The sequence below is a fragment of the Choloepus didactylus genome, chromosome 23 (assembly GCF_015220235.1).
Source record: "Choloepus didactylus isolate mChoDid1 chromosome 23, mChoDid1.pri, whole genome shotgun sequence".
NCBI classification, from domain to species: Eukaryota; Metazoa; Chordata; class Mammalia; order Pilosa; family Megalonychidae; genus Choloepus; species Choloepus didactylus.
This window is the reverse complement of record NC_051329.1, coordinates 8,876,961-8,890,094: the sequence shown is the minus strand read 5'-3', so window position 1 is coordinate 8,890,094 and position 13,134 is coordinate 8,876,961. Positions and strand designations below refer to the sequence as shown.

The 13,134-nt window shown below is 38.5% G+C and overlaps 1 protein-coding gene across 19 annotated transcripts in view; it reads right to left on the bottom strand.

The window, feature by feature from the left end:
• The window catches only part of CLIP1 (CAP-Gly domain containing linker protein 1), a 167,419-nt gene that overhangs the window by 50,607 nt on the left and 103,678 nt on the right, over positions 1-13,134 (bottom strand). For 16 of the 19 annotated variants that reach the window (XR_005213978.1, XM_037816721.1, XM_037816717.1 and 13 more), the window contains 2 exons: positions 10,027-10,971; positions 536-652 (listed from right to left, as the gene is read on the bottom strand). Coding sequence is in view for 18 of the 19 variants with exons in the window: in XM_037816721.1 (XP_037672649.1) it covers positions 536-652; positions 10,027-10,971 (1,062 nt within the window). In the remaining variant the exon portion in view is untranslated. The remainder of the gene's footprint in view (positions 1-535; positions 653-10,026; positions 10,972-13,134) is intronic. The other 3 variants (XM_037816724.1, XM_037816732.1, XM_037816733.1) reach the window with 1 other exon arrangement.

The following is a 13,134-nucleotide window of genomic DNA, read 5'->3' as shown; positions in this document are numbered from 1 at the left end:
TGCTCATTATCCTAAAACCTGCCAATCTTTTGATTCTATAAAACTATCAGAATTACTGCAGTTCAGGAAGACAGATTTTGGGCCTATAGACCATGTGTTCTCCTGCTTCACACCTAGGAATAAACTCTTCTTCTCCTTGAAACTCCAGTGTCTCAGGAATCGGTCTTTTGAACGCGTGGGGAAGAGAATCCACCACCTTGGTCTGGGAACATTACGATGAAATATAATTGTGTTGGACAGGTAACTTAATTTTGTAAAACTAAGTAGTCAATAACATTCCAAACCAGTGCATTTCTAGAAGCAAAGGATAGATTAAAAAAAAAAAAAAAAGTAATACCTACCTTTACTGCTAGTTTGGGTTTGCTCAGATTCCTCTCAAGGTTTTTGTCAGCCGATAACTAACATTCTCTATTTAAATTAACAATTTGAAGGAGAAAGAAAATAGCAATATTTCTTTCTCTATGGAGATTTTTTTAAATAGGAACAATTCTAACAGCCATTAACCCTGAAAATCAGATTCTCAGCAGGTACTTACCAAAATCTGAAGTTCTTTTTCCAAAGCCTCTTTCACTTGATTGACTTCACTCAAATTTTCCTGAAGGTTAGCAAGCTTTAGCTCTCTCCCCTGGAGCTCTTTGGTAATGCTACTAGCCTGACATACAGAGTTACATGGTATAGAAGCAAATGAACAAAAGGGAAACAAAAATGAATGAGAATGAAAAAAATAAACATAAAACATCTATAAGAAACAAACATAAAACAGAACTGAAAAGAATCAAGGCATGGGAAAAAGTTGACATTTTCTGTTGCCTTTTTTTTTTTTTTTTTAATTCTAACAAGCCAATTATTAAACTAAGACTTTTCAAACAATCAGTTCTAGATATGGTTGTTCAACAGTTATTTTTTAAATAGTCAAAATATACTAGTTTTCTATATCCAAATTTGAGATATTAGGAAAATTCAAAGCAGCAAGTACAGAAGCTTACTTTATAAATGAGGTACTTGAACAATTTCATTTTCTAAGTTTTAAAAACATTCAGTTAGGGATTGCGAGAACACATTATCTGTGTTATTTTCTACTTTTTTTTGTACGCGTAATGTATTTCAAGGTTTATAATCAAAATAAATTTTAAAAATCCATTAGACAATAGTCAACAGAACTTGGCTATCTTTAAGTCTTGATGTAAAAAAGTGGACCAACCATTAGCTACATATTTTCTTCTAATTAATTTTTGTGTTTTGATTGGTATTTTGGAACCACATGAGGAGATTTGAGAATAATTTCCTGGTAACCAGTTTGTCATTTTCAATTACAGTTACTTGGCAGATTTTTGCTGTTTGTCTGTCCTCGCCTCTCCCATTTAACCATCACAACCCTTCATTCTTTGCCAATAGAGCAGCTTCTCCCGCAAAAAGCTCAGAACATTCAGGATCAATACCAGCGCCTCAACTAGTGGCAGGAGGACTGAGAAACAGTATTCTCTCCACGAGCAATCCTTAAAAATGAAGATGACATTTAACAAGGCTGGTTAGTAAGAAATGCAGCTGACATATGTTTCACAAAATTTCCTATGCCTTGACCAAAAGCACACTTGGCCAGTCTTTACTCAAAAAGGCCGGGAAGAGACTGTGTTCTCATTGTGGCACAGAGAAAATTCCAATGAGACAGAAGAAGTAACAATGCAAAGAGCTCCAAGCTCTTGATCTTCACTTTACTGTGAACGCTATTTATCATAGCATGTTAATTTACAACCATCGAGCAGCACTGAGAATTTCACATTCTGTTTTTATATACAACCCTACAGACAAGGTGGGAAAAGAGGAGTTGATCTTGTAGGTTTCTATCTTATTCAATTCATTCACTTATCTTAACATCATCATCTTAGGGTATTCTCTACTTTAAAAAGAGATTATAGCAAGATGGCGGATTGGTGAGCTGTATGTTTCAGTTACTACTCCAGGAAAGTAGGTTGAAAGCCAGGAACTGCGTGGACTGGACACCACAGAGCAATCTGACTTTGGGCATACTTCATACAACACTCATGAAAACGTGGAACTGCTGAGATCAACGAAATCTGTAAGTTTTTGAGGCCAGGGGACCCGCACCCCTCCCTGCCAGGCTCAGTCCCGTGGGAGGAGGGGCTGTCAGCTCCGGGAAGGAGAAGGGAGAACTGCAGTGGCAGCCCTTATCGGAAACTCATTCTACTGATCCAAACTCCAACCATAGACAGACTGAGCCCAAACACCAGAGAATCTGAGAGCAGCCAGCCCAGCAGAGAGGACACAGGCATAGAAAAAAACAACACGAAAAACTCCAAAATAAAAGCGGAGGATTTTTGGAGTTCTGGTGAACATAGAAAGGGGAAGGGCAGAGCTCAGGCCCTGAGGCTCATATGCAAATCGCAAAGAAAAGCTGATCTCTCTGCCCTGTGGAACTTTCCTTAATGGCCCTAATTGCTTTGTCTCTTAGCATTTCAATAACCCATTAGATCTCTGAGGAGGGCCCTTTTTTTTTTTTTTTTTTTTAATCCTTTTTTCTTTTTCTAAAACAATTACTCTAAGAAGCCCAATACAGAAAGCCTCAAAGACTTGCAATTTGGGCAGGTCAAGACAAGAGCAGAACTAAGAGAGCTCTGAGACAAAAGGCAATAATCCAGTGGCTGAGAAAATTCACTAAACACCACAACTTCCCAAGAAAAGGGGGGTGTCCGCTCACAGCCATCATCCTGGTGGACAGGAAACACTCCTGTCCACCACCAGCCCCATAGCCCAGAGCTGCCCCAGACAACCCAGTGTGACGGAAGTGCTTCAAATAACAGGCACACAACACAAAACTGGGTGTGGACATTAGCCATCCCTGCAACCTCAGATGATTGTCCCAGAGTTCGGAAGGTGGAGCAGTGTGAATTAACAAAGCCCCATTCAGCCATCATTTCAGCAGACTGGGAGCCTCCCTACACAGCCCAGCAGCCCAGAACTGCCCTGGGGGACGGCACTCACCTGTAACAAAGCACAGTCATCCCTCAACAGAGGACCGGGGGTGCACAGCCTAGAAGAGGGGCCCACTTGCAAGTCTCAGGAGCCATACGCCAATACCAAGGACTTGTGGGTCAGTGGCAGAGACAAACTGTGGCAGGACTGAACTGAAGAATTAGACTATTGCAGCAGCTTTAAAACTCTAGGATCACCAGGAAGATTTGATTGTTAGAGCCACCCCCCCTCCCTGACTGCCAGAAACACGCCCCATATACAGGGCGGGCAACACCAACTACACACACAAGCTTGGTACACCAATTGGACCCCACAAGACTCACTCCCTCACTCACCAAAAAGGCTAAGCAGGGGAGAACTGGCTAGTGGAGAACAAGTGGCTCATGGACGCCACCTGCTGGTTAGTTAGAGAAAGTGTACTCCACGAAGCTGTAGATCTGATAAATTAGAGATAAGGACTTCAATTGGTCTACAAATCCTAAAAGAACCCTATCAAGTTCAGCAAATGCCAAGAGGCCAAAAACAACAGAAAATTATAAAGCATATGAAAAAACCAGACGATATGGATAACCCAAGCCCAAGCACCCAAATCAAAAAATCAGAAGAGACACAGCACCTAGAGCAGCTACTCAAAGAACTAAAGATGAACAATGAGACCATAGTACGAGATACAAAGGATATCAAGAATACCCTAGAAGAGCATAAAGAAGACATTGCAAGACTAAATAAAAAAATGGATGATCTTATGGAAATTAAAGAAACTGTTGACCAAATTAAAAAGATTCTGGACACTCATAGTACAAGACTAGAGGAAGCTGAACAACGAATCAGTGACCTGGAAGATGACAGAATGGAAAATGAAAGCATAAAAGAAAGAATGGGGAAAAAAATTGAAAAAATCGAAACAGACCTCAGGGATATGATAGATAATATAAAACGTCCAAATATAAGACTCACTGGTGTTCCAGAAGGGGAAGAAAAGGGTAAAGGTCTAGGAAGAGTATTCAAAGAAATTGTTGGGGAAAACTTCCCAAATCTTCTAAACAACATAAATACACAAATCATAAATGCTCAGCGAACTCCAAATAGAATAAATCCAAATAAACCCACTCCGAGACATATTCTGATCACACTGTCAAACATGGAAGAGAAGGAGCAAGCTCTGAAAGCAGCAAGAGAAAAGCAATTCACCACATACAAAGGAAACAGCATAAGACTAAGTAGTGACTACTCAGCAGCCACCATGGAGGCAAGAGGCAGTGGCACGATATATTTAAAATTCTGAGTGAGAAAAATTTCCAACCAAGAATACTTTATCCAGCAAAGTTCTCCTTCAAATTTGAGGGAGAGCTTAAATTTTTCACAGACAAACAAATGCTGAGAGAATTTGCTAACAAGAGACCTGCCCTACTGGAGATACTAAAGGGAGCCCTACAGACAGAGAAACAAAGAAAGGACAGAGAGACTTGGAGAAAGGTTCAGTACTAAAGAGATTCGGTATGGGTACAATAAAGGATATTACTAGAGAGAGGGGAAAAATATGACAAACATAAACCAAAGGATAAGATGGCTGATTCAAGAAATGACTTCACGGTTATAACGTTGAATGCAAATGGATTAAACTCCCCAATTAAAAGATATAGATTCGCAGAATGGATCAAAAAAAATGAACCATCAATATGTTGCATACAAGAGACTCATCTTAGACACAGGGACACAAAGAAACTGAAAGGGAAAGGATGGAAAAAAATATTTAATGCAAGCTACAGCCAAAAGAAAGCAGGTGTAGCAATATTAATCTCAGATAAAATAGACTTTAAATGCAGGGATGTTTTGAGAGACAAAGAAGGCCACTACATACTAATAAAAGGGGCATTTCAACAAGAAGAAATAACAATCGTAAATGTCTATGCACCCAATCAAGGTGCCACAAAATACATGAGAGAAACACTGGCAAAACTAAAGGAAGCAATTGATGTTTCCACAATAATTGTGGGAGACTTCAACACATCACTCTCTCCTATAGATAGATCAACCAGACAGAAGACCAATAAGGAAATTGAAAACCTAAACAATCTGATAAATGAATTAGATTTAACAGACATATACAGGACATTACATCCCAAATCACCAGGATACACATACTTTTCTAGTGCTCACGGAACTTTCTCCAGAATAGATCATATGCTGGGACATAAAACAAGCCTCAATAAATTTAAAAAGATTGAAATTATTCAAAGCACATTCTCTGACCACAATGGAATACAATTAGAAGTCAATAACCATCAGAGACTTAGAAAATTCACAAATACCTGGAGGTTAAACAACACACTCCTAAACAATCAGTGGGTTAAAGAAGAAATAGCAAGAGAAATTGCTAAATATATAGAGACGAATGAAAATGAGAACACAACATACCAAAACCTATGGGATGCAGCAAAAGCAGTGCTGAGGGGGAAATTTATAGCACTAAACGCATATATTAAAAAGGAAGAAAGAGCCAAAATCAAAGAACTAATGGATCAACTGAAGAAGCTAGAAAATGAACAGCAAACCAATCCTAAACCAAGTAGAAGAAAAGAAATAACAAGGATTAAAGCAGAAATAAATGACATAGAGAACAAAAAAACAATCGAGAGGATAAATATCACCAAAAGTTGGTTCTTTGAGAAGATCAACAAGATTGACAAGCCCCTAGCTAGACTGACAAAATCAAAAAGAGAGAAGACCCATATAAACACAATAATGAATGAAAAAGGTGACATAACTGCAGATCCTGAAGAAATTAAAAAAATTATAAGAGGATACTATGAACAACTGTATGGCAACAAACTGGATAATGTAGAGGAAATGGACAATTTCCTGGAAACATATGAACAACCTAGACTGACCAGAGAAGAAACAGAAGACCTCAACCAACCCATCACAAGCAAAGAGATCCAATCAGTCATCAAAAATCTTCCCACAAATAAATGCCCAGGGCCAGATGGCTTCACAGGGGAATTCTACCAAACTTTCCAGAAAGAACTGACACCAATCTTACTCAAACTCTTTCAAAACATTGAAGAAAATGGAACACTACCTAACTCATTTTATGAAGCTAACATCAATCTAATACCAAAACCAGGCGAAGATGCTACAAAAAAGGAAAACTACCGGCCAATCTCCCTAATGAATATAGATGCAAAAATCCTCGACAAAATACTTGCAAATCGAATCCAAAGACACATTAAAAAAATCATACACCATGACCAAGTGGGGTTCATTCCAGGTATGCAAGGATGGTTCAACATAAGAAAATCAATCAATGTATTACAACACATTAACAATTCGAAAGGGAAAAATCAAATGATCACCTCAATAGATGTTGAAAAAGCATTGGACAAAATCCAACATCCCTTTTTGATAAAAACACTTCAAAAGGTAGGAATTGAAGGAAACTTCCTCAATATGATAAAGAGCATATATGAAAAACCCACAGCCAGCATAGTACTCAATGGTGAGGAACTGAAAGCCTTCCCTCTAAGATCAGGAACAAGACAAGGATGCCTGCTGTCACCACTGTTATTCAACATTGTGCTGGAACTGCTAGCCAGGGCAATCCGGCAAGACAAAGAAATAAAAGGCATCCAAATTAGAAAAGAAGAAGTAAAACTGTCATTGTTTGCAGATGATATGATCTTATATCTAGAAAACCCTGAGAAATCGACGATACAGCTACTAGAGCTAATAAACAAATTTAGCAAAGTAGCGGGATACAAGATTAATGCACATAAGTCAGTAGTGTTTCTATATGCTAGAAATGAACAAACTGAAGAGACACTCAAGAAAAAGATACCATTTTCAAAAGCAACTAAAAAAATCAAGTACCTAGGAATAAACTTAACCAAAGATGTAAAAGACCTATACAAAGAAAACTACATAACTCTACTAAAAGGAATACAAGGGGACCTTAAAAGATGGAAAAATATTCCATGTTCATAGATAGGAAGGCTAAATGTCATTAAGATGTCAATTCTACCCAAACTCATCTACAGATTCAATGCAATCCCAATCAAAATTCCAACAACCTACTTTGCAGACTTGGAAAAGCTAGTGATCAAATTTATTTGGAAAGGGAAGATGCCTGAAATTGCTAAAGACACTCTAAAAAAGAAAAACGAAGTGGGAGGACTTACACTCCCTGACTTTGAAGCTTATTATAAAGCCACAGTTGCCAAAACAGCATGGTACTGGCACAAAGATAGACATATAGATCAATGGAATTGAATTGAGAATTCGGAGATAGACCCTCAGATCTATGGCCGACTGATCTTTGATAAGGCCCCCAAAGTCACTGAACTGAGCCATAATGGTCTTTTCAACAAATGGGGCTGGGAGAGTTAGATATCCATATCCAAAAGAATGAAAGAGGACCCCTACCTCACCCCCTACACAAAAATTAACTCAAAATGGACCAAAGATCTCAATATAAAAGAAAGTACCATAAAACTCCTAGAAGATAATGTAGGAAAACATCTTCAAGACCTTGTATTAGGCGGCCACTTCCTAGACTTTACACCCAAAGCACAAGCAACAAAAGAGAAAACAGATAAATGGGAACTCCTCAAGCTTAGAAGTTTCTGCACCTCAAAGGAATTTCTCAAAAAGGTAAAGAGGCAGCCAACTCAATGGGAAAAAATTTTTGGAAACCATGTATCTGACAAAAGACTGATATCTTGCATATATAAAGAAATCCTACAACTCAATGACAATAGTACAGACGGCCCAATTATAAAATGGGCAAAAGATATGAAAAGACAGTTCTCTGAAGAGGAAATACAAATGGCCAAGAAACACATGAAAAAATGTTCAGCTTCACTAGCTATTAGAGAGATGCAAATTAAGACCACAATGAGATACCATCTAACACCAATTAGAATGGCTGCCATTAAACAAACAGGAAACTACAAATGCTGGAGGGGATGTGGAGAAATTGGAACTCTTATTCATTGTTGGTGGGACTGTATAATGGTTCAGCCACTCTGGAAGTCAGTCTGGCACTTCCTTAGAAAACTAGATACAGAGTTACCATTCGATCCAGCGATTGCACTTCTCGGTATATACCCGGAAGATCGGAAAGCAGTGACACGAACAGATATCTGCACGTCAATGTTCATAGCAGCGTTATTCACAATTGCCAAGAGATGGAAACAACCCAAATGTCCTTCAACAGATGAGTGGATAAATAAAATGTGGTATATACACACGATGGAATACTACGCGGCAGTAAGAAGGAACGATCTCGTGAAACATGACAACATGGATGAACCTTGAAGACATAATGCTGAGCGAAATAAGCCAGGCACAAAAAGAGAAATATTATATGCTACCACTAATGTGAACTTTGAAAAATGTAAAACAAATGGTTTATAATGTAGAATGTAGGGGAACTAGCAATAGAGAGCAATTAAGGAAGGCGGAACAATAATCCAAGAACAGATAAGCTATTTAACGTTCTGGGGATGCCCAGGAATGACTATGGTCTGTTAATTTCTGATGGATATAGTAGGAACAAGTTCACAGAAATGTTGCTATATTAGGTAACTTTCTTGGGGTAAAGTAGGAACAGGTTGGAAGTTAAGCAGTTATCTTAGGTTAGTTGTCTTTTTCTTACTCCCTTGTTATGGTCTCTTTGAAATGTTCTTTTATTGTATGTTTGTGTGTTTTTTAACTTTTTTTCATACAGTTGATTTAAAAAAGAAGGGAAAGTTAAAAAAAAAAAAGAAAAACAAGGAAAAAAATATGTAGTGCCCCCTTGAGGAGCCTGTGGAGAATGCAGGGGTATTCGCCTACCCCACCTCCATGGTTGCTAACATGACCACAGACATAGGGGACTGGTGGTTTGATGGGTTGAGCCCTCTACCATAGGTTTTACCCTTGGGAAGACAGTTGCTGCAAAGGAGAGGCTAGGCCTCCCTACAATTGTGCCTAAGAGCCTCCTCCCGAATGCCTCTTTGTTGCTCAGATGTGGCCCTCTCTCTCTGGCTAAGTCAACTTGAAAGGTGAAATCACTGCCCTCCCCTCTATGTGGGATCAGACACCCAGGGGAGTGAATCTCCCTGGCAACGTGGAATATGACTCCCGGGGAGGAATGTAGACCCGGCATCGTGGGATGGAGAACATCTTCTTGACCAAAAGGGGGATGTGAAAGGAAATGAAATAAGCTTCAGTGGCAAAGGAGCCGAGAGGTCACTCTGGTGGGCACTCTTACGCACAATTTAGACAACCCTTTTTAGGTTCTAAAGAATTGGGGTAGCTGGTGGTGGATACCTGAAACTATCAAACTACAACCCAGAACCCATGAATCTCGAAGACAGTTGTATAAAAATGTAGCTTATGAGGAGTGACAATGGGATTGGGAAAGCCATAAGGACCACACTCCACTTTGTCTAGTTTATGGATGGATGAGTAGAAAAACAGGGGAAGGAAACAAACAGACACAGGTACCCAGTGTTCTTTTTTACTTCAATTGCTCTTTTTCACTTTAATTATTATTCTTGTTATTTTTGTGTGGGTGCTAATGAAGGTGTCAGGGATTGATTTAGGTGATGAATGTACAACTATGTAATGGTACTGTGAACAATCGAATGTATGATTTGTCTTGTATGACTGCATGGTATGTAAATATATCTCAATAAAATGAAGATTATAAAAAAAAAAAAAGAGAGAGAGATTATAGACTAGAACAAGCTCAAACAGGAGATCACAACACAGCCCAGGGATAAAGTAACAGAAAAAGTTCCCAAATAATCGGAAACCAACATTCAAAATAAATTCACATGGTTGAGCCATTATGTTCTCTAATCTCCTCAGATGAAACCATACTTTAGATACTCAGAGGGTATTATACTCAACTGGGAAGTGTTAGTACCAAATAATTTGTTTTAATCAAATCAGGAATTTGGAGGATGAATTATCTTGACTCAAAAGTAATGTACAATGCGAAATAAAAACAGCAAATGGAAAAGAAAGATGGAGGATGTGAATACAAACCTTGCAACTCTCAGCATTCTTTTCAATCTCTAAATTTTTAATCTGTTCCTCAGCTGCCTCAAGCTGCTGTCTAAGTTTCTCAATTTCCGATTTACCTTCGGAACAGGCTTTCTGAAGTACATCAAGATCCAAGAGCCTTTCTTCGGTAGCCTTGAGCTGTGATGTAAAATTACCAATAACCTTGGTTTGTTCATTGCATTTGGCCTGCAGAGCCTCTAGCTCCTTTACCTTTATTTCGGTTTCCTGTAATTTGTTTAACGTGTCCTCCATTTCTACTAGGTGTTGGTCTTCTGCTTTGTCCAGTTTCAATTTGATGGCTTCCAGACTGCTCTCCTTTTCCTTTATGATTTTCATTAGTTTAGCCTTTAGGGTTTCTATCTCTTTAGCATGAGCAGACCGTTCAGAGTCTTGTTTATTTTGTAAGCTTTCTATTTCGTGCTGATAATCCAGTCTCAATTTCTCTATTTGCGTTTTTAATTCAGCAAATTCTGCAGTCTCCGCTCCAACCCCCTTGTTAAAGGACACCTTCAGTTCTTCCATTGCCTGCTGGTGGGACGCGATGGCCGTCTCCAGCTTTGACTTCCACAGAGCTATCACATCTGAGTTCTCCTTGTTGGCGTGATCAAGCTTGCTCCTCAAAGACTCGTTCTCTTTGGAAAGCTTCTCTGTGGCCACGTGAAGTGCCCTCATCTCCTTCTGATGAGTTTCTTCACAGGCTCCAAAATGCTCCTTCAGAGAAATTATTTCTCTCCGGTGGTCAGTCTGAGTGGCTTCCAACTTCTCTTGCAAAGAACTTATCTCTTGCAAAAGGGAAAGTGACATATCCACATCACCAGCAGGCTTACTGGACTCGAGCCTTCTTCGGAGCTCAGCTACTTCTTGTACTCTCAAAGCTAGGTCTTTTTCCAGTTCCATTATACGAGACTTTTCTGACACGGTAGCCACCTAATGACAGCAGTACAAAGAAAAAGAGATCGTTTACATCACTATTTTCTTTAACCCTGAAGATCTTTACTTATTACCCCATCTCAGGCAGCAATCAAACCACTAGAAATGCCTTCATGTTAATATATCTATAGCTGCAATACTGTCCTAATAAGACCATTCTGGCAGCTCCAATTCAAAATTATAATTGTCAGACAACTTCCACCATTTTGAGATGCTAAAGGGACCTAAAATTAAAACTTGCATTTAACCCACTCCAAAAATACTTTTCTTTCCTCTAAAGAAGCTTAAAGCAGGGAAATGCTCATTAACTGGTAACAAGTTAATGGAAAGAGTAACTTTCCAAGTTCTCAGATGTATCTGCCTCCTGGAAGAAAGAATCCTCCCTATTTTGTCAGTTTTTTTCCATCCCACTTCACCTGGAATATACAAATGCATCTCTCTCTAATGGAGGTGGATTTTATAGAACTGTGTTATCCAGTACAGGGGCCATTAGCCACATATGGCTTCTGGGCACTTGAAATGTGGCTATCCTGAAATGAGATGTGCTCTAAGTATAAAATGCACATCGATTCTGAAGACTTAAGGAAAAGAAGAATGCAAAATATCTTAACTTTTATATTGCTTACATGATGAAATGATAATATCTTGGATATATTGGTTTACATAACAAATATTATTAAAATTAATTTCACCTGTTCATTTTTACTTATTAAAAAAGTATATATGTAGCTCATATTATACTTCTGTTGGATAATGTTGGTGTAAAAGGCCTAAAATTACCGATGAGGTGCTTCAATAAATAATACATCAACAGTAGAATAAAAGCCTCAACTGGATAACGAAGAATTAATTTACTAACCTATTTTTCTTTTTAAAGACAGAGTAATAATGATTACTTACCTGCCATTATACATAAGAATTTTATACATATTCTCTCTTCCGGATTTTATAGTTCCATCAGCATTTTGATGTACATATTTTGTTCCCCTAACCCAGTGGTTCTTAGACTTTGCATATGAAACACCTGGGATGTACGTGTAAAATGCAGATTCCCAGTAACTCCCAGATACTGTGATTCTATTGCACTCTGGAGAAGGGCCCAGGAATTACACAAACACCCTAGAGCTAGGAGAAACACTCTTTTAACCTATGCCCTATTATGCTTGGAAAATTATTTCCCTCCATGCCCTATTAGGGCGTCAGTATAAGATACAGACTATGTGGAAAATGGTGGCTTCAAGAAGAAAAAATAATTATTTGACTAACCTGGGAAATAGATGGGAACTTTAATAACTAAAAATCACCAGTGACTCCTAAATTTCAAGGATCAAAACTCTTCCCAATTTAAGACTCCTCTCCCAACGTCTTTAATTGGGACAACATGACCTTCATTTCCCCTGTGCCCACCTACAGGCTGTGATACTGATAAAGTCTAAAATACCCCTAAGAGAAGAAGAGACAGCACTTGGATCTCCAAAACTGCATAATCAAGTCATCAAATATTTCAGAGCTGACTACAATTGTGCTTCAGGGTCTAAATGCTGATTCCTTTACATAAGTTGGGGGAGGGGAGAAGCCCAAGAGTTTTACCACAAAATAAGGAATAAAACATTAATAAATCCCATTGCTGCAAAGTCTATATTACAAAGAAATTAAATCCAACAGGGCAATAATTCTTAATTAGTCACAACAAAACAAACTGAGAAAATGCCACATAGAAAATGAGTTAAAATAATGAGTATCTTTGCATAGCATTTTCACAGCACTTTTATTTTTTACTTCATTTCCCAAAGCCTGCCCTCAGTCAAAATACTTATGCATCTGCCTCCCGGACTAGTTTGAGGCCATAAAAGTCAGGAATCATTTCTTATTCTTGCCAATATCTATACAGCTTCAGGCACACTGCAAACTGAATTCATTGGCCTAAAGGAATGCTGAAATAAAAAACTCATATGGGTCATTGGTTAGTTTCAGACTAACTCACTCGTTGGTGAACACAGAGTGGGGTCATCAGAAGACACCACTTGTTATGGAAACATATCAGCTTTAACTTGAAATACTTGGGAAAATCATCTGTGAATGGACATCTTTTTATCCACAGCAAAAAGAAAACATCAAAGTTGTTTGCTGACAAAGCTAAGAAATGGGAGAGGAGTTCAG